Source organism: Ochotona princeps, chromosome 19 (genome assembly GCF_030435755.1).
Source record: "Ochotona princeps isolate mOchPri1 chromosome 19, mOchPri1.hap1, whole genome shotgun sequence".
In the NCBI taxonomy this organism is placed as follows: Eukaryota; Metazoa; Chordata; class Mammalia; order Lagomorpha; family Ochotonidae; genus Ochotona; species Ochotona princeps.
The window spans coordinates 17767203-17787720 of record NC_080850.1 but is presented as its reverse complement, the minus strand read 5'-3'; the positions used below and the strand labels follow the sequence as shown (position 1 = coordinate 17787720).

General features: G+C 44.1%; 1 protein-coding gene across 1 annotated transcript in view; it reads left to right on the top strand.

Moving 5' to 3' along the window:
- CYFIP2 (cytoplasmic FMR1 interacting protein 2) overlaps nucleotides 1-8626 on the top strand; it is a 111266-nt gene extending 102640 nt beyond the window's left edge. Inside the window, exons 29-32 of the mRNA XM_058677749.1 lie at nucleotides 262-356; nucleotides 5180-5418; nucleotides 6394-6541; nucleotides 8249-8626. Coding sequence (XP_058533732.1) covers nucleotides 262-356; nucleotides 5180-5418; nucleotides 6394-6541; nucleotides 8249-8416 — 650 coding nt within the window. The 3' untranslated portion in view covers nucleotides 8417-8626. The remainder of the gene's footprint in view (nucleotides 1-261; nucleotides 357-5179; nucleotides 5419-6393; nucleotides 6542-8248) is intronic.
- The last annotated feature ends 11892 nt before the right edge of the window (nucleotides 8627-20518 follow it).

Sequence of the window (20518 nt, the reverse complement as noted above, 5' to 3'; positions counted from 1 at the left end):
TTCCTTCTGGAATATCTTGTAACAGGATGCTGTCTGACTTTGGATTAAATCCCTCTAGTGATGGAAAACTCACTGTATCACAAGGTGATACTGCCATAGCTGGGCAGAGAGCCTAGAAGACGCTTCTCCTGAGCCAGTCTTAACTGCAGAACCAAGGAACAGACCTACATGTTCCCCTTCTGCATAAGCAACGCAGGTCCCACAAGTCTCTGCTTGCCCAGCGTGCTCTGTCTCACATGCTAATCTACTGTTCCTTTGCAGAGGGGGAGCGTCTGGAGGTGCGCATGAAACGCCTGGAGGCCAAGTATGCCCCGCTTCACCTGGTGCCCCTGATCGAACGCCTGGGGACCCCGCAGGTAGGACTCCAGCATCATGCACTCTGAGGACCAAGAGGAACTAGAAACTGCCAATCTATACTACCACCCCTCTCCTTTTCCAGCTTGAGGCCCATTGAGGAAGGGAGAGTGTCCCAAAGCCGCTGAGTGGCAGGAGCAGGTCTGCCAGGAGATCTTGAGGTTCTCAGTGCTGTGTTCCTTCACCCACAGCCGGATCAAGGATCCTGCTGAGAACAGAAGTAGTCGGCTCATTGAAACAAGGAGCTAATGCAGCTGTGTCAGCTCTCGGGCATCCTGCTGTGTTCTTTTTGCACATCCAACTTCCACGCACTGTGAGCCAGCAGTCACTTCTGGAGATGTAGAGTAGACACTCTCACAGGCCTAGGAGAAGCTGAGGGAGCATTGCTTGTTGAAGCAAAACTGGAAGTGACCTAATGGCTGTCAGTCAAACACTGACTAAATGAAATGTGCTATGATCCTATTAGGATGGAAGACTCGTGCATCCGACATTTACTTACTGTAGATGAGGAAGAGGAAAAGCTAGATTTCACAGTGTGGGTGCAGATGGGTCTCCAACGCAGCATAAGCAGGTGCAGCAGGGATGCTACAGCTCCCGCAGGATGAGGCTTTCGGTGGCAAGATGCACACACAGAAAAGCACATCTCTAAAGCTTTTCCCGAAAGTGCCGTCATGGGGACCTCTGCAGCGAGACAAAGAAGACAAATTGTGAAGGAAATCCAAGAGGACTGAGCACATTTTTGGGATCTGTAATCAAAATTTATTCGTGAAGACCTATGAAAGTTGCAGTGAGCTTCAAGGTGTGTAAGATGGGAACTCCTGCTTCAGACCCTGGAATGAAGACAAGGTCAAGGCATGGAAGGGGCTCAGGCAACCCAGAGCGCCCTATCTCCTTCCAGTTCATTTAAGCAAGCAGGGAATAATTTAGAAAACATAGAAACCAGGAGACAAGGAAGAGGGCTATTTATTTAAAAGGTGTAAAATTTAGGTACAGGCCTACAGCCTAATGTGAGATGCTGGTGCCCCTGGCCAGCTGACTGGGTTCAATACCTGACCCCAGTTCCTGTTTTAGCTTCCTGCTAAATAGAAATCCTGGAAGGTACCAGGCGATGGCTCAAGGAAAAGGTTTCCCAATGTGCATGCAGGAGAATTGGATTGCACTCCCGGCGCCAGCCCTGGCCTAGCCATCTTAATTAGACATTTGGAGATTCAGCCAGCCAAGCAATTCATTCTCTTTTTCTGCCTTCTTAAATATATTAAAATTTAGATTTAAAAAGAAACAAAAACATTTAGGATACATCTTTTCTTGGATTCACCTACAGGCAGTGCCTGGGTGTTCCGAGCAAGGTCAGGGTAGCCTCTCTTCTGGCAAAACGTGGCAGGTGTCCGAGCACAGAGTCCCAGCCTGCACAAGCGTCATGTCTAAGAAGCCACCCTCACCGGGCCACTTGTCGGCCACCAGCCTCCCACTGAAAACAGCAATCAAAGGCCTGGTGGAGCTGGGCTGCAGACACCACAGCGTGTGCACATTTTCTTTTTTGGGCTTCAGAGGCTGAACGGAGGAGATCCTCTCAACTGACTTCCTTTTAGGGAGAAATCCCAACGCTGCGGACATGTGCATGTGCTGCTTTAGCGCTGCTGTCATCCCCCAGGAATCCAGCCTCTGACGCCCAAGGTTCGGCATGTGTTTCCACTTAGAGGCCTGTGAATTCCACCATCTCCTTCACACAGAAATCCCGAGCTGTCAAACAAAACGATGTTTAACAAACAAAAGCCTAGACACTCGGTGAGAGAGGAAAGGCCACTTTTCTAAGTGTCTCTCCGCTCCCTAGCCACTGCTGAGACAAAAGGAAAGCAAATGAGACATTGACATGCGGACGAGCTGGGCTCAGGGCACGTGGCTAACATGCAGCCCAAGGTCCCAGCAATTGTAACAGGTTTTAAGCTGGAAGGGAGCGGAATAGCACATTGTTTGCATTTGACTCCGAGACAAATTGAGGTGTCTAGTTTTGTTGCCCAGCACTATCCTAGAAAGAGGACTCGGGGGATCAAAAGACAGATTTGTCTGAGCTCTGCCCCAAATTGCTGCATAAATCGCGCCAGCTAGTTAAATTCTCAATCTTCTTTTTCATCTATGTGAAATGACACCATAGCTGTTCTACTGCCTTTGTTATTCTTCATTTGATTGGTATGAAAATTAAGTAACAGAATCACTCCTCACCCCAAAAGGATCTATATATAAGGACAGAACAGATAAACAGTTTGCTGGCACAGAGGGTGTGGTGCTAAATATAATCGGAATATTCCAGGAAGCAACTGCTTTGGCAGGGCTTCCAATGATGGAAGAAGAAAACTGTCCCAATAAATGAAGCAGAAAGTAAATGGGATAAAAACAGTGTTAAACACACACACATTTAGCAGCACCCCGCTTTATTCTATAAAGCGCCTTTTCTTTTAAAAGTTTATCTATAAAGTCCCTTTTCAAAAACAGCAAGATGATAGACGTATCGAAAGCAATCATGAAAGAAAACTGGCAACATGAGAAACATAATGCCAACAAAGCAGAAAAAGCCATTCAACATTATCAGTCTAGGAATGAACATTTCAAAAATAAGATACACTATCTCTTCTCTTTAGTGTGCACAGCGCCTTTCTGGGTGATGGTATAAGGACCTCGCTTCGTACCAGCAGGAGTGATTTGCTGGACACACGACTGCCTATGTCTGTGTAGCAAAAGCCTTCTAGAATATTTGTATTATTAGAACTTTCTATAAGTTAAGGTTTATCCTGGAAAAGAATAATGAGGAATAGCATCACAACATTTTATGTTGCTTTGGATTTATCAAGAGTAGAGACTAAAACATTGCTATATCAATGGCCATTTTAGTAGCTATTAGAAATCATGTTACTGAAACACTTAAGGAAATGAATTTTTAATAACAAAAATATAGATATTAAATTTTCTTAAACATAAATACACACACATACACATATATACTGTAAAAGTACATCTCATACTAATGGGGTTCACGGGGAAATTTGTGTTTTCTTCCTTAAAACTATAAAAGCATTTTCCAAATTTTACCCGGTGACTATTTGTCACTTTCAGAGTTCACAGAAGGAACTGTAAAGGTAGGCACTCCTTCCCAGGACAGGGAGCACCAGCTTCTCTGCCTGGCTGTGGTGGGCGGGCTCACTCAGAGTCTGCCTGCAGCTTTACAGACTCAGAGCCCTCACCAGCATCTTTAGGCCCCATGCGCCAATTCACACTAACCAAATGTACAACACATTCACCCATCAGCCAGAAGCCTGGGATCCCTGGCAAAAGAGACTCGCCATGACTTCCAGAGCAAATCAAGGTCTGTGCTGTCTGAAGTCGCAGGCGCCTTGCAGGGGTCAGAGCAGAAAGTAGACACACTCAGTACCCCAAGTGTATTTCTCTCAGCAGCTGTGGCCGTGTGAGGCACGCTGCCCACATCTCTAAGAGCCCCTCTGCCTATGCAATCAGCATGAGTCACCCACAATCAGGTCCCTCTCCCTGAAGACACACGGTGGGAAACTCTGCTGCTCCAGTTCATTCTCTAAGGGTCTTTGGGGTTACAGTTGACATGACCGTGTCTCCCCCAGCCAACACTCACCCGGGCTCCTGCAGCAGTGTTTCCTCCCTTAGTGCTTCCCTAGATTCACCCAGAGGTGGCTCTCTCCCTGGGGGGTTTGGAAGGCAATGTGCAAGGACAGCCAGGCAGGCCCTCCCAGTCCCCTGGGGAGCCCCCACCTCCCACAGGCACTGCTGTGCCCTGGGGGTCCATCTCAGTAGCCAGCCCTCGTTAGCTTTGTTCCCAGATCGAGAGACCTCCCTTCTATCCCGGATCTTCGTGTTTATCTTACTTTGCAGATGGTTTGGGGAACCTTTACCCCGGGTATTCGTACTTGGAATGCACACAGTAGTATGTTTGGATTGCGGTCCAGGCTGCTCATTGCAGACAGGAGCCAGACCAGATTCTCTCACTAGAGAAAGTTTGGGGTTGTCGAAGGAGGACCTCTCGCTGGAGGAAATCATTCTGTAGAATCAGTGCGAAGGTTTCAAGGCTCATCAAATGCTCATTGCAGCACATTCAACTGGACTGACACACTGAACCCAAAAAGAGACTCCTCTCCAACTCGCCAAGCCCATCAGTTCTGAAAATCAACATTCATCTTTCTCAACTGATTTCTACTTGTGCAAAACTCCCTGGCATTTATTTGTTTTCACTTATAGGATTGTATGTGGAGGTTTTCAATGGAATTCTAGTCTACCTCCTTTTCGGCAGCCTGCTCTATTTGCCTTAGAGTTTAATTCACAGATCTAAACTCCAAGGATCAAATCCCAATTTTACTGCTCCATGGCTGCATGTCTGAGCCTGTTTCTTCTGTAAAATGGGTTTGAATGGAGTCAGTACCTATTTGGGTCTTTGATTAGGACCTGGTATCTCACACACACTCAGCAAGAACCAGTGGTATAATAGTACAAGTAGTATGTATTAGTGAAAGTATCCCCTCAGTCCTTTTGTTGACTACTTAGCATTTCAGCAGGTGGGTGGGTCATCATTAAAAAAAAAAAAACTTTCATTGGTGCCCCTGAGTCCTACTTACCTCAGGTGAGTCTTACCTGAGTCTTACCTGTGTCTGGTCTCAGTTCAATAAAGCCAACACCCTGTTGTAGGCAAGGCATCGGCTCAGCTGAACGCATCCCAGGATCGGCCAGCTCAGGGTTGGCAATCTCTGGTGGAAGGTGGCAGATAGGGCCTGAAACATAGGTTGAAGTTTCCGTACCTTTCTGTTCGCAGCAAATCGCCATCGCTCGAGAGGGGGACCTGTTGACCAAGGAGCGGCTATGTTGCGGACTGTCCATGTTTGAGGTCATCCTGACCCGCATCCGTAGCTACTTGCAGGACCCCATCTGGAGGGGCCCGCCACCCACCAATGGTGTCATGCACGTGGATGAGTGTGTGGAGTTCCACCGGCTTTGGAGTGCCATGCAATTCGTCTACTGCATCCCTGTGGGGACCAACGAGTTCACCGCTGAGTAAGTAGCCTGCGGAAGGTGGGCCACCAGCCACCCTGCTTTATACCCGAGCTACCAGACTGTCGTGGTTTCAGAAAAATGGGCCGGGTAGGCATGGTCACCAGTTGTTTATTGAATCGTGGTGCAGGTGCTGTGATGTCCCTTTTGTCTGTTGATTTTCTGCCTGTTCGTCCTGTAAACTCCATGAGGCCAGAAAGGATCTACCTTAGCTCAGCAGGATTACAACAGACATAAGGGACATCCATGAGGTTGCTTTACAGCCAAGGGCAAGAAGGGCAACAGATTCCAGAAGAGAGTTACTAGACTCAATCCACACGCTGCAACTGAGCCCTGAATAGCGTATGGGATTTGAATCCCATGGGAAGTGAGACATCTGTCCACTTTGGCCTAGGACTGCTGCTTGAGGACAAGAATGACAGCAGCAGGCTGGTCCCACCACCTTCCAGGTTGCCCCAGTGTCTCTGGCGTGTTGGGAGTTTGCAGTCTGACCTGTGAGCAAACTTAGAAGCCTCCTGCCCTCCACCTGTTCCCCCGCCCCATCCTCATTGCTTTCCTCTGCCTTTCCCTGGCCAGCAGGTTTCCTTGTTGGGAATGGCCCCTCACCTCCCAGGCTTCCTCAGGCTCTGTCCAGAGTCTAGATGCTTCCTTGGCCTGCTCTGCATTAACCAACCACAAAATATCGCAAGAGTCAGCTGGATTTTTTCACCTTGAAAACTCTTCTTTGAAGTCTTTTTGGGCTTTTTATTTACTTATTTTTTTCTTTTCAAAATCATTGGAGGAAACAAGTTGAAACCTCTCTGTGGTTAGAAGGGCATATACTAGAACCACAGCCCCTAGAATGATTCAGTCCACTCCTCGCAACTTCCCCCGGGCCCAAAGACAGGCCTGCTCACTAGCTGTGCTCCTGGCAAGAGGTGAGGTTCCCCTTCCTTCCCCCTACCTCTCACTGCAGCTGCTTCCTCTCCCCACTCCCAGGCAGTGTTTTGGGGACGGCTTGAATTGGGCTGGCTGTTCCATCATCGTCCTGCTGGGTCAGCAGCGGCGCTTCGACCTGTTTGACTTCTGTTACCACCTGCTCAAAGTTCAGAGGCAGGACGGGAAAGATGAAATCATAAAGAATGTGGTAAGTAGGCTTGTGGCTGGCACCTGGGAGGTGGGGCTGGGCCAGACAAATAGAGAGGCCAATTCCCTACTCGTCTGTTCGGGACCTGCTGGAGGAGACCATGAGTGACCTGCTCATACCTGCTGGGATGAATCCGGTCACCCTTGAGGGCAGGGCTGAGCTCAGACTTTGCCACACACACCTCCTGTGTCCCAGTCAGACTCTGCCAATGCCAGTTCCTCAGCTGCACAGGTGTTCTCTGAACACCAAGGTGGGACCAGGCCCTGGGATGACTTAGGCGCTGACCTGGGAACACAGGGCTGCCAGAAGAGGGAAGAACCCTCAAAAGCCAGTGAAAGCAGAGGGAAGGGGAGTCACTACACTCCCCAGGAGTCAGTGCTGGGGCCAAGTCAGGGGTTGCTGACGACCAGCAGCCAGGTAGGGTTCATGGGAATGTTCCAGGCAGAGGGGCTGGCTACAGCCAGGGCCCAGAGGTGTGAGTGTGGGCCAGGAACAAAGGGACCACTTCAGGGACCACAGGAGAGGAGCAATGGTCAGCCATCACCACAACATGGGCTTCTTTATACACTGGAATAAAGCAGACATGACAGAAAGGGCACCACCAGCCCTCCCCCAGAGCTGTGCTGTCCTCAGCTGACCCTCTGTGCCACTACTCCCCTCCCTGACCCGTGGCCACCAAGCATTCTTATCTCTGTCTCATAGGAGTGCAGTCGCATATACCACATTCTGTTTATCCCAAAGTCTATCAACAGATACTGTCATGGTCACGGATACGCAGATGTCTAATCATGCTTTCAGTTCTTTTAATAATACAACCAGAAGTAGAATTACTGGGTAATATTATGGGAACTCTGTGCAATTATTATTATTACTATTATTTAAAGAAACGGACATCCTGGTTTCTGTAGTGGCTGCACCACTTTACATTCCCACCAGCTAAGCACAGAAGTCCCAGTTCTCCCAGTTCCACTTGTTGTGAGCGGCTTTCTCACTGTGCTTTCACCTGCATCTTTCCAGGCGCTTGGAATATTTGTCTTCTTTAAAGAACTATTCAAAGTCCTTCATTCATTTGTAACTATCATTGGGTTATACTTCTTTGTAATTCTGAGTGCTAATTACTTATACATTTTCTGCACATATTTTATTCTAATCTATGAGTTCCCTCCTCCCACTCTCCAGACTGTTAATACCCTTTGATGTGTCAAATATTTCAATTTTGAGTGCAATCCAATTTTTGGTTGCCTTTGCTGTTGATGTCATATCCAAGGAATCAGCCAAATCCAGTGTTCATTATAATTTGCCCCATTTTCTCCTGACAATGTTGTATGTTGTTTTAACTCTTACATTTGGATCATTGATCCATTTGCCAAATAGATTGCCTTTCCCCCTTTAAAAGCTTCCGATATCCTATTCAGAAATGATCTGATTGTGTATGTGAGGATTTATTTGTTCTAGTCCACTGATCTGTGTGTTTTAATACTAACATTATGCTATTTTGTTTCTTAATTTCCGAGCATATTTTGAAGTTTATACAAAGGCCTTTAATGGTCCTGTTAACATTTGATTTGGGAACTGTTTGCTCTAAGCAGGAGAGTGACCTGGTGATTGAACTCTGGTCGCCAACCTCTCTGAACTTCTCTGTTACCTTCCCTGTATTTTCCTCCCCCTTCACCCATCCTCACTTGAACTTCCTTTGTCCTTCTGTAGCCACTGAAGAAGATGGCTGACCGCATCAGGAAGTACCAGATCTTGAACAATGAGGTTTTTGCCATCCTGAACAAGTACATGAAGTCTGTGGAAACAGACAGTTCCACTGTGGAGCACGTGCGCTGTTTCCAGCCACCCATCCACCAGTCCCTGGCTACCACCTGCTAGGCTCAAGGTCCTGCAACCCTCATCCCGGAGGAGAAGCAGGAGAGAAAGCCATGGGCAGCCTGCATCCGAGTCCAACTGGACAGCGTGTGGCAGAGACCTGGAAGTAAACAAGAACCTCCCCAAACACAACACACCACACCCAGGGGCTGGGCTTGTGCATGCTCTCCCATGCCATCTCCATGGTGGGTTTTCCATTGTGTAAATGAAAAACACAGACAGTGTGTGCTTTCCCTCACCCCCCAACCTTTGTCCATTCCACAGTCCCACCCATGTGTGATCACTTCCTAACACAGTGACCTCTTACCTAGTCCCCTCAGGTCAGCCTAGACTGACAGTGGCACCTCAGCTTACTGGTTTGGGCATGTTCTCAGGCTGTTCCCTCCACTTTCCCAGGTGGCATTTTCTCCTGCTCTGGGTGTTAGGAATTCAGGAGTATGTTTGGACCAGAGGCTGAGAGCCACAGTGAAACAAGGGTGCCTGGGATTGCCGTCACAGTCGACGCTGTTGGCTCTGGCTTTTCCTAGGCTCCCTAAAGCTTCGTCGACTCTTCTTTCAAAGTGGTCCTGGAAAGAAGGCAGAAATGCTTTCGCAGCTGTCCTAGACTCAGTGTAAGCAGTGAGGAAGACAGTGCAGCCCGCCACTGGAGGTGGCGTTTACAAACACGGCCAGGACGTCCAGAGGCCTGGCCGACAGCTTTCTGAGGCTGCTGCATCAGCTTGATGGTGAGGGTGGTTCCTTTGCTCTTCAAGCAAACACTTTGCACCAGCCATACAGGGCAATGGATGTGCCAATCTTGGTACTGCCCACAGCACTTGCCAGTGACCAAACTAGGAACCACTTCCTAAATCAAGGAACTCTTCCACAGAAAAGACAAATATAAAGGGTTTATGACAACAGAGGCGCAAACCATTTTGGGGACAGGAAAGTAAGGAGTGAAAATTCATCAGTCAGCTTCTAGTGCAGTGATGTACCCCCCCAAAATCCTGTTTGAATGAGTTAGAACTTCCTTTGCCCTGTGAAAGAGTCTGTGAGCACTTCATCTTTTGTCCTCAACTTTCCATGCCATTAAGATTCTGAAGTTAGATTTAGGGGGTATGGATTCTCTCATGGGAGCTGTATTTCCTTGCATTTTTCAGACCCAATCAAAAATTCCTCTGCAAAATTTCTCCCAGGTATGGGGAGACCATCTGGGGCGACAGAAGGCTTTGGAATATAAATGTCTCGCTACAGAGCACAGCTTCAAAGGGAGCCTGTAGGCTTGAGCTTTCCACAGCATTGAAAGCATGACAGTTTGATACTTATCCAGACCTGGAGGAACAGAACCGAGAAAATGCAAAGAGCAATGATAACCCTTCTGCCAGGGCAGACAAATGGAAATGGTTATGTCTCATCATTTTTTTTTTAAACTCCAGCAAAGACTCCTGAGGTCTGAGCAAGCAACTCTTATTCTCTAGTGAGGAAAGATGGGGGTCATCAGATCCTGAGATGAGCACATTTGAGTGATCTGTGATTGCTAGCCCAACCCTAATTCTGAATCCCTTTTGATAGGGCTAGGAAACTGAAGTTTCCACAAGCTAGCTGAGCTATTCTGTTGTACATCAAAATGTAATAACCCCTGGATAAAGGAATCATCTTCTTAACTTTAGGTTTGGAACTGCTTCCAAACCATGAAAGAAAATAAATGTTAAAGGAAAGGTTCGAAGCGTCAGGTGGCTGGTCCTATTCGGAGCAGCTACTTCCTGTTCTCATTTGCTTTCCTCTTGGGAACCAGTGGTGCCCCAGAGCACCAAGACAGGGCTAATGGCACATGGCAGAACCACTTGGCAGAACATGTCTTCCTAACATGCATAAGATCTCTAAGCTCTTCCCTACCTTCCACCCTGTCTGGGACTGACAGCTGACTCTTTCAGACAAATCAGTAGTTTTGAAGCTCTTGAGTTCACTCCAAATTTCTAGCCTTGCTTTGTAGGACCACCCATTTTATAAGATTGTTATTATTCCACAACCCATGCTTCCCACATTGCATTTGTGATTCTAAACTTGACCCTCTCAACAGTCACATTATGCTCAAGAGAGATGGGCCCAGTAAACTGTTGTCTTCACATTCAGGAGAGAGAAACTTTGTTTCCCTAAAAGCACTTATCAACACTGGGAAAGTTCAGTATTTTTTCCTCCGTAACATTGTTACAGCCTTCTTTTAAGTTTTTCTGTGTGTCTGAGACCCAGGAAAAAAAGCTGAGGCTTTAAAAAATTTTAACAAAAATCCTGTTTCAGAAATTGTCAAATGTACCATATTTGTATTAAGAGTTGTTGGGGAATTTTTGTACAATGAATTTACATTTATTTATGGTGACTTATATTTACGCTTGTGATCAAAATGATGTTAAATTCTTAAATCATATTTGCTATGCAGCTGAAGATGATATTTTGATTTGTATTTTGGGGGTACCTGTGTTGAGTTGATAAACATTTCCATCTCCATTAAAACTGCTTCCAACCCAGCAAAACTAGCTTCCTAGTCTTCTCTGGTCACAGTTCAGTCCTCGTTAGTCTGTGGAATGCCACATTAAAACCATTGACTCAGAAAACAACTGGAGAAAGAATGGAAGGAAATAAAGTGGTGGCTCATTATGCTTTCTCACTGGGGAAATTACATCTTTACAAAGCAGTTGCACTGGCCAAGACACAGGAAATGGTTCCTACTCTTGACCATCTCACAGGCTGAGTACTAACACTGTATATACCTCATTTTAAGGGGCCAATGCTATAAGCACAATGCTAAATCCTATCCATTCATTCCCTTTAACCAACCAGAACCACGTTATATACTGTATTCTATATGGAATAGCCACACAAACGCTTGCATGTGTGTTCATGCACATACACACACACTTGGATGTATTTCAGTGATTTTTCTTTGACAAAACTAGGATTTAAACCTAGTTCCCAAACCTGGCCTTTTACTATCATATTGTAATGCATTGAACATATCCCAAAACTAGATGGGAATTTGGTCACTGGATTGTGTGGAGCTTGGGTAAGATTGACCGGAGTCGGCTGTAGGTGAAGAGCTCCGGTTGGTGGCTGAAAGATTTTCAGGCTAAGGGTTAGATTTTTGGCTGGGATACTCTCACAATGGACAGTGCTGTACTTGGAGGGTCCTGACATTCCACACAACTCAAAATCTTTCTCAACCGCCTCTAAAACTCATCAGCATTAAGGTAACATAACTGAGCCAGCAAAGGAGAAATACTACTTGTCCTACGAGATAAGCAGTGAAAAGGAGGTTCTGAAGTCACATAAATCAGAAGAACACTTCAAGTTCTTTTGAAAATTTTCAGTGTTGGGGCCAGCATGGTGATACATTAAGTTAAGCCACTGCTTGCTCCACCAGCATCCTGGTGCTTTTTCAAGGCCTGGGTGCTCTACTGCTAACCTAACTCCCTACTAATGTGCTTGGGTTAACAGCAGAATGTGACCCAAGGGTTTGGACTCATGCCGCCCATGTAGGAGATCCAGTTGCAGTTGTAGGCTTCTGCCATTGGCCTGACTTAAACTCAGCTGTTTTACCGAGTTTTGGGAGTGGGCAAATAGATGGAACCTGTCTGTCTAGCTGGCTGGCTATCTCCTTTCCCCCTCTAACTGCCTTTCACAGAAGTAAAATCTTAAGAAAAACTATTTGTAACACTCAGGAGTCCTGTGAGCTTAGTAAGCCTGCATGAATACATTTGCCACATAGCTGTGATTTGGAAACTTCTGAGCAGGTCAAAGAATGAATCTGAAGATTAGACAACTGAGTCTATTGAATCTGAAAAGGTGAAAAAAAAAAAAGGATTGGAAAATGTCAACATAGTGACAGAAAAGGGTGTCCCAGGCTTCACTGTTCCCCCACAGAAGGTCTGACTAGTAATTATGCACAGAAAAGCCAATGCTGGGGAGAACAACCCCAAACAGTAAACGTGACTCACCACTGTCGTCTACGGATTAAAACAACATGCAAAGGCTAAGAAAACAGTCACTTTCAACCTCTTCTAAATAAACAGGAGCATGCAGAGGTTTTCCTAGGGACTGTGATTCCTACAGTGGGAACAGAGAAGCAGAGGGAGACATGATGCTTCCCTCATACTCCAAGGTGCTTCCCAGGATAGCCACTCTAATTTCATTCACAGAACACACGAGTGCAGAAAGCCCAGTTAGACCAAGGAGCTAGGGTTCCTGACAGGAGATCCATGCATGTGCCTTTTAGAGTATCTAATCACAGTGCACCCCACCCACAATGCCAAGCCAACTGCTCCAGAAGTGGAGAGAAGTTCTGCATAGCTTGAATTTCTGGATGGCCAAACTCTAGACTCTACTCTGGAGACCTTAGCAAGGAATTGAAATGATCACTATAGAAAAATGTTAGGAAAGAACAGGGATACTTACACCCCACTAGGGAGTTGGACAGCATTCATGAGAACCTCAAACTCCTGCTGCAAACTCTCCAGAAAGGGAGATGATCACAATAGTGAATTTCAGCAAAGAGCACGGTGTCCACCTGCCATACTCAGGAGTTGAAATAATCCTCAGTCCATACATGCAGGGAGGCAATACTTAATGATGTAGTTCTACTGAGTACAGCAGGTGGCTCCATCTATCCCCATCAGTGACCTTGTCCTCCCCAATCCCTGAAATCCTATAACTGAATTGGAAATATTGGCACTCCATGGCCATTGCACACCTCCCATGTTTAGCTTAATGGGAGACCCAGAAGAAGCTCCTGGCATCAGATCAGTTCAGCTACAGCTGTTGTGGCTACTTGGGGAGTGAACCAGCAGTCAGAAGATCTTTCTGCGTCTCCTCCTCTCTGTAAATATGACTTTCCAGTAAAAATAAATCTTAAAAAAAGGAGCTATTCTAGTAATGAATAAATAACACAACAAATGATGAAAATCACAGCAGAAATTGTCAGTAACAGTCTGAGTGAAGCTGAAGACTCAGTGATCTCAAAGATGCAACAATTGAAATTACCCAGAGAAACAAGACAGGAAAGAGTAAAATTAATGGTAAATATAGGACACTTTCAGGAGTCCTAGCATATACAAAAGATGACTCAAACAGAAGGAAAAGGTTTCTTTTCTTTCTTATTTTTTAAGAAAGAATGACTGACAATTCCCATAATTTGGGAAGAAAATGCCAACATACAGGTTCAGGAAGCATGAAGCTCTCCAGTCAAGTTTAAAATAAAGAGAGTTCAATAAGACAAAGCAATCCATATCAAGGACAGAGAATTCTGAGAGCAACAGAAGATAAACACATCACATGCAAAGAGGTCACCTTACACCTATCAGATTTCTCTCACACCTGTGGACCAGGACAGAGTTGGATCAATAGATTAAAAAATCTGAAAGAAAAAACTGCCCATCAAGAATATTTTCTCATGTAAAACTCCTGTTTCGAAATGAAAAGAGAAACTCCCAAGCCAACAAGAGTTGGTGGCGAGGTTGGGAAGAGGGGTTGTGTTGCAGCACCACCCGATCTGCATTCTAGAATTTATTAAAGGTAGATCTTTAGGTTGAAACAAAAGGCTGTTAGCTATTAATATAAAAGGTGTAAACAAAGTTCAATGATGTAGGTAACACAGAACCATTTTCTGTACTCTGGAACTGCAGCTGTGCTAATGAATGCAATTTTATCCCTAGTGTGAGAGTTACAAGAGAATCAATAATAGCAATGTCACAAAATAACAAATTTTGACATAAAAATAATGTAGGGGAGACAAAAATACACAGTTCTGAGCAATAAGGTTCAGTTTTTATCAATTCGAAATGTATTGTTATATTTTATAAGCCACATGGTAACCAAAAATCAAAAACCTATAATTGATACTTTAATAAAAATTTAACATTTGTCACTACAAAGAATCTTTAAGACCACAAATGACTCAAAAGAGGAGTATTTACAGAGCAACCTAAAACAGCAAAATTGCTGTAGTAAGTTCTTGCCTGGTAGTAATTATTTTGGCTGCAAATGGATTACAATTTCCAATGAAAACACACACACAGTGATTAAATGGGTAAGAATAGGCCTTGGGCTGGGCTTTTGGCACAGCAGCTGCTAAACCCTCATCTTGTATTATAGTTCACAGCTTCAGCTCCAGCTCCCCTTCCAGTTTCAGCTATTCATACGTACCCTGGAGGTGGCAGGTCATGGCTCAGTGCTTGATCTGTGCAGCCCAGCTTTAGTTCAGATCTCAGCCACAGCCTGGCCCTCCTTAGCTGTTCTAGAGTTTTGGGAAGTGAACAAGTGGATAGCAGGTCTCTGTCTCTCTGATCTTCAAAAATTTTTTAAAGGCCCAATTACAGGAGACACATTTTTAAAGAATATACATGGACCAAAAGTGAAGAAATGGGAAAAGATATTTCACACAAATAGAAACGACAGAGAGACATACTATATTTATACCACACAGAGTAAAACTTAAGTCTAAAACTATAAAAAGAAAAGAGGTGAATAAACACATCGTATATTGGGGCAGGGCAAGCTAAGCCTCCTCCTGCAGCACTGCATCCCATATTGATCCAAGTTCGAGTCTGGCTGTTCCCCTTCCTATCCAGCTCCCTGCTTATATCCTAAGAAAGCAGTGAAAGGTGACCCAAAATCTGGGTCCCCTGCACCCACATAGGAGACCCAGTAGAAGCTCATGGCTCCAAGCTTTAAATCGGCATAGATCTGGCTGTTGGATCCATTTGGTAAGTGACCCAGCAGGTGCAAGATCTTTTTCTAACTCTGCCTTTCCAATAATAATACAAAAAAGACATTGTATAATGATAAAATGATCAATTCGCATGATATAACAATCATAAATATGTATAAACCAATATATGAAGACCTAAATATAAGAAGTGAAAATTTAATGCCACTGTGAAATTAAGGGATGGAACTTTTAGGAGGTGATTCGGTCATGAGGGCAAACTTTTTGGAGTTGATGCTCTTATCACAAAATTGAGCTTATGATGGAAGTGGGTTTCTGCTAAAAAGCAAATTCAGCCCAATTTTGGCCTGTTTCCCCCAAGCTCATTTGCCATGTAATTACACAGCACAAAGGCCCTTACAGAAGGTAGCACCTTGATATTGGAATTCTTACCTCCAGAACTTTGAGACAGCAATTTATTTTCTTTATGAATCACCAAGTTAGCGGGATGCTGCTACAGCACGGGACAATTAACCGAGACATGAGACCAGCATTACCCTGACACTAAAGCCAGAGAGCTAAGGTTACAAAGATGCAAAAATCCTCAACAAATTATTAGCCCCAAAATTCAACAGCACATTAACAAGTTCATGATCTAGTGAGGCTTATTCCTGAAATACAAAGAGTGCTCAATTCATAAAAAAAAAAAAAAGGAAAACACGAGCCACTAACGTGTCTGGGAGAGCAGAAGCTGACCTAAGTATTTGGGCTCTGCCATCCACGTGGAGATGTGGATGGAGTCACTGGCTCCTGGCTTCAGCTGGTCTGATCTTGGAGTTGTGGGCATTTGGGGAGTGAACCAGCAGATGGAACTGTTTTTTTCTCTTTTTGTTAAGTCTGACTTTAAAATTAATCAATGTGTCAAACAATTTTTTTAAAAGAAGGAAATTATGTTATATCACATTAAAAGAACAGACAAAAACCATTTAGTCATGTAATTATACATTGAAAGATCTTTTGACAAACTAACATGCCTTCATGATAAAACTATGCAACAAAGTGAACATAGAAGAATTCTGGGCTGGAATTATGGCACATCGAATTAAATTGCTGCCTAGATGCCAGCAACCCATTGGGGCACACAGTCAAGTCTCAGCTGCTTCACTGCTGATCCAACACCCTAAAGGCATAGGAGAGTCCAGGATGGCCCAACTGCTTGGACCCCTGCACCAGCATGACAAACCCAGAAGCTCCTGGCTTCCAACTAGCCCAGTCCCAAAGCAACCATCAGTGAATAAAAGATCTCTGTGCCTCCCATGCTGTCTCTATAACTCTGCCTTTGAAACCACAAAACAAATCTTCAAATATACACACATATACATTATATATAAAATCTGTCTCAGAACAATAAATGCTATGTGTGGCAAACAAACAGCTAACATTATATTCAACAGTGAAAAACTGGAACTCTTTCCTGGGAAACCCAGATTAACACAGACATTGACTCCTGTCACTTCCATTCCAGGCAATACTGGAAATTCCTACCTCAGCAATTACACAATAGAAGGAAAGAATAGGTATCCAAATAAAAAGGAAGAAATAAAAGCCTTTCTACTGACACCTGAAGATTCTACTAAAGTATTAAGAATAAAACACCAAAGTTGCAGAATTTAAGTCAGGCAAAAAAAAAAAAAAATCAACGGCATATTCGCACATTCACATCATTCAAAAAAAGAAATTAAGAGAGCCATGCCATTTACAAGAGCTATACAAACATAAAACTAGGGAGAAGTTTATATAAGAACGGGAAGATTTCTACACTGACGGCTATAAACCACAGACAAGACATTGAAAAAAGCAAACCAAACGTGAGATGCCCCACATTCCAGAGTACTGTTAAAAAAAAAAGTACCCAAGTCTCCAAGATCAAATCTCAATCAAAACTTCAACCAAATCTTTCAAAGAAAAAGGCAAATCAATCATATAACCACAAATAAATCTGGTTAGGTAAGCAAATCATGAGCAAGAAGAAAAAGCTTGTAGAAACCAATTTCTTTTTTTTTTTTTTAAGATTTATTATTATTGTTATTAGAAGGCCGGATATACACAGAGGAGGAGAGACAGAGAGGAAGATCTTCCATCCGATGTTTCACTCCCCAAGTGAGCCGCAACGGGGCCGGTGCACACCGATCCGATGCCGGGAACCAGGAACCTCTTCCGGGTCTCCCAGGCGGGTGCAGGGTCCCAATGCATTGGGCCGTCCTCGACTGCCTTCCCAGGCCACAAGCAGGGAGCTGGATGGAAAGTGGAGCTGCCGGGATCAGAACCAGCACCCATATGGGATCCCAGGGCGTTCAAGGCGAGGACTTTAGCTGCTAGGCCACGCCGTCGGGCCCTAGAAACCAATTTCAAATTATACTATACAGCAATAGCGACTAAACACCACGGTACTGGAATAAAAAAACTCATCAACCAATGGGACAGAGAGAGTGAAGAAATGTGCTTAGGCAAACACTGCCTATCGACTTCTGGCTAAGGCATAGGAAAGTCTCTTGAAAAATCGTATTGGGAAAACTGGATACTTGTCTAAAATAAATTTGACACATACAAAATCAACAACAGAAATATTAAACATTTAGATGTAAGAACTGAGACTGTAAATCAGCCTGACATTGCTTGGGCAATTGTTTTTTTATCTTTGGCATCAAAAACCAGCCATCAAAAAGACAATGGTACTCCATAAAAAATAAATTTCTGCACAACAGGAGATAATTTACAAAGACACCATACCACATAGGTGAAAATATTTGTAAACTGTGCATGTGTTAGGGGTTAATAATACAAGGAACTCAAGCCGCTTTAAAGAAAGCAAAACTCCAATTAAAAATGAGTAAGAGGGGCCCAGCATTGTTGCACAATAGGTCAGACCACTGCTTCCACAGGCTTGTGAACCTGCTTCCAGCTAACATGTGTGGTTAGCCAAAGAAAGATGGCCCAAGGACTTGGGCCCAAGGATCAAAATTACAAGAAAACTTTCAAAACTCAGAACCTGGAAAGCAGCAGGGAAGAAATAGCTCATAACACCTGAAAGATTATCAGTGAGATTCCCAATAGATTTCTTATCAGAAACTTCAGTCCAGGAAAGCCATGGACCGATTTAGTGAAAGTACTAGAAGAGCAACAACAAAAGCAGCAACCAAAATTCTATAATCCAAAAAATCATTCTACAATGAACCTAAGAAACTCCTAGGTAAGCCGAAGCTGAAGGAATTCAATGCCACCAGACCTGCCTTGCAGGAAATCCTGATAAGTCCTTTAACTTAAAAGGAAACAACATCAGACAATGAGTTGTATGAATGAATAGTGATTTCATGAAAGATGAACACATGGGACAATTTATTATTATAGAAATAGCCATTGTAGCACTTTTTGTTTCCTAAATAAGAGAATGCTACAGTTAAATATATTTTTTTTTCTGTGAATTAAAAGCAAGTACACAAAGATCTTCTACTATTGCTTCATTCTTTTAATGGCCACAGCAACTATGTCTCACCTCAACTGAAACTAACAACTTAAAACTTTATGCTGCTCTCCTTCTTATATGGCAGGGGCCTCCACAGGCGCGTCAGAAGGAAACTGAGTAGAAGCAAAGCATCCAGGCCTCAAATTAGCACTCCAACGTGGAGTACTGTGTCACAGGTGGAACCTTAACACACTATTCTGAAAAAGCCAGCCCCTTGAGAATGCTAAATTTTTAAGTTTTCTAGTCTACAAGCTAGTTTTACTATAATTTGGAACTTTAACTCCACATTTTACTTTCTATATAACATAAATGTTCTATATGAATAGTAACCAAAAAACAAAATGGTAATAGTAATAGCAGGCCAAAATATTTTAGAGGTTTATGCATTCTGGCACCATGGTTCAACTGGCTAAATCCTCACTTACGAAGTGCCAGGATATCATATGGGCACCAGTATCCCATGTGCATGCCAGTTCATGTCCTGGTTGCTCCACTTCCCAAAGAGCTAAAACAATGTTGAGCAAAGTCATGTGAATGTTACATGGCTTAATCAGAACAGACCCAACAATTTGTCTAATGGACACCCCTACAATTAAGCTCCAGGTTACAAACATTAACAGTAGTGATTACGAAATATTGACAAAGATTAAAAACAAAAACCTGAAAAGATTCCTATGTTCATGAACTAGAAAATTAATATTAAGATGGCTAAACTAGGGCCTGACGTGATAGCCTAGTGGCTAAATCCTCACCTTACATCTGCTGGAGTCCCATATGGGCACCAGTATCTCATTTGCATGCGATTTCATGTCACAGCTGCTCCTGCCCCCATCCAGCTCCCTGAGTGTGGCCTGGGATAGCAATCTTGGGACCCTGAACCCACATGGGAGATCTGGAACAAGCCCCTGGCTCCTAGCTTTGGATCAGCTTGGCTTCGATCAGCTCAGCCCAGCCATTGTTACCACAAAGTGATTTAAAATTCAATGCTAACTCAGTCTACCAGAATGAAACAGGGATCCTAGAAATACACTACGCTGCTACAGCCAACTGATGCCAGAATGCCGTGTGTGTCCATACACAAATATGCAGTCGCCAGAGAAAGGACAGGCTCTTCAATGTATTTGTGCCTAGACCCCTTTCCTCTAACTGTACGCAAAGATCAACTCAACACTGACCAAATGCCAAAACAATACCAAAACCTATAAAATCACTAGAAGAAACAGAATATGTAAAGAATTGGCACAGCTGATAGTGTTTGTTGTTGTTGTCATTTTTTGCCAAAGACTCCAAAAGCAACAAGCAAAAACAAATGGGATTATTGCAAATTAAGCAAATCTACCTAGCAAACACAACAGTCAACAGAATGAAAAAATCTATATAGTGAGAGAAAACTGCAAAGGTTTAATACCCAACATCTAAGGTATTTTAAAAAGCAAACTAAAAAATCCAATCATTACAGTGAGGAAATGATCTAAGTAACTTCCCAAAAGAAAAATGACAATTCTCCTACAAATAAATGAGAGCATGCTCAATATCATTAGACATCAAGGAAACGACAATCAAACAGCATAATGAGATAGAATCTCATCCTTGGGCCCGGCGCGATAGCATAGTGGTTGAAGTCCTCGCCTTGTATGCATGTGCCCCGGGATCCCATATGGGCACCGGTTCTAATCCCAGCGGCCCTGCTTCCCATCCAGCTCCCTGCTTGTGGCCTGGGAAAGCAGTCGAGGATGGACCAAAGCCTTGGGACCCTGCACCCGTGTGGGAGACCCAGAAGAGCTCCTGGCTGCTGGGTTAGGATTGGCTCAGCTCCAGCCACTGTTCTCACTTGGGGAGTGAACCATCAGATGGAAGATCTTCCTCTCTGTCTCTCCTCCTCTCTGTATATCCTCCTTTCCAATAA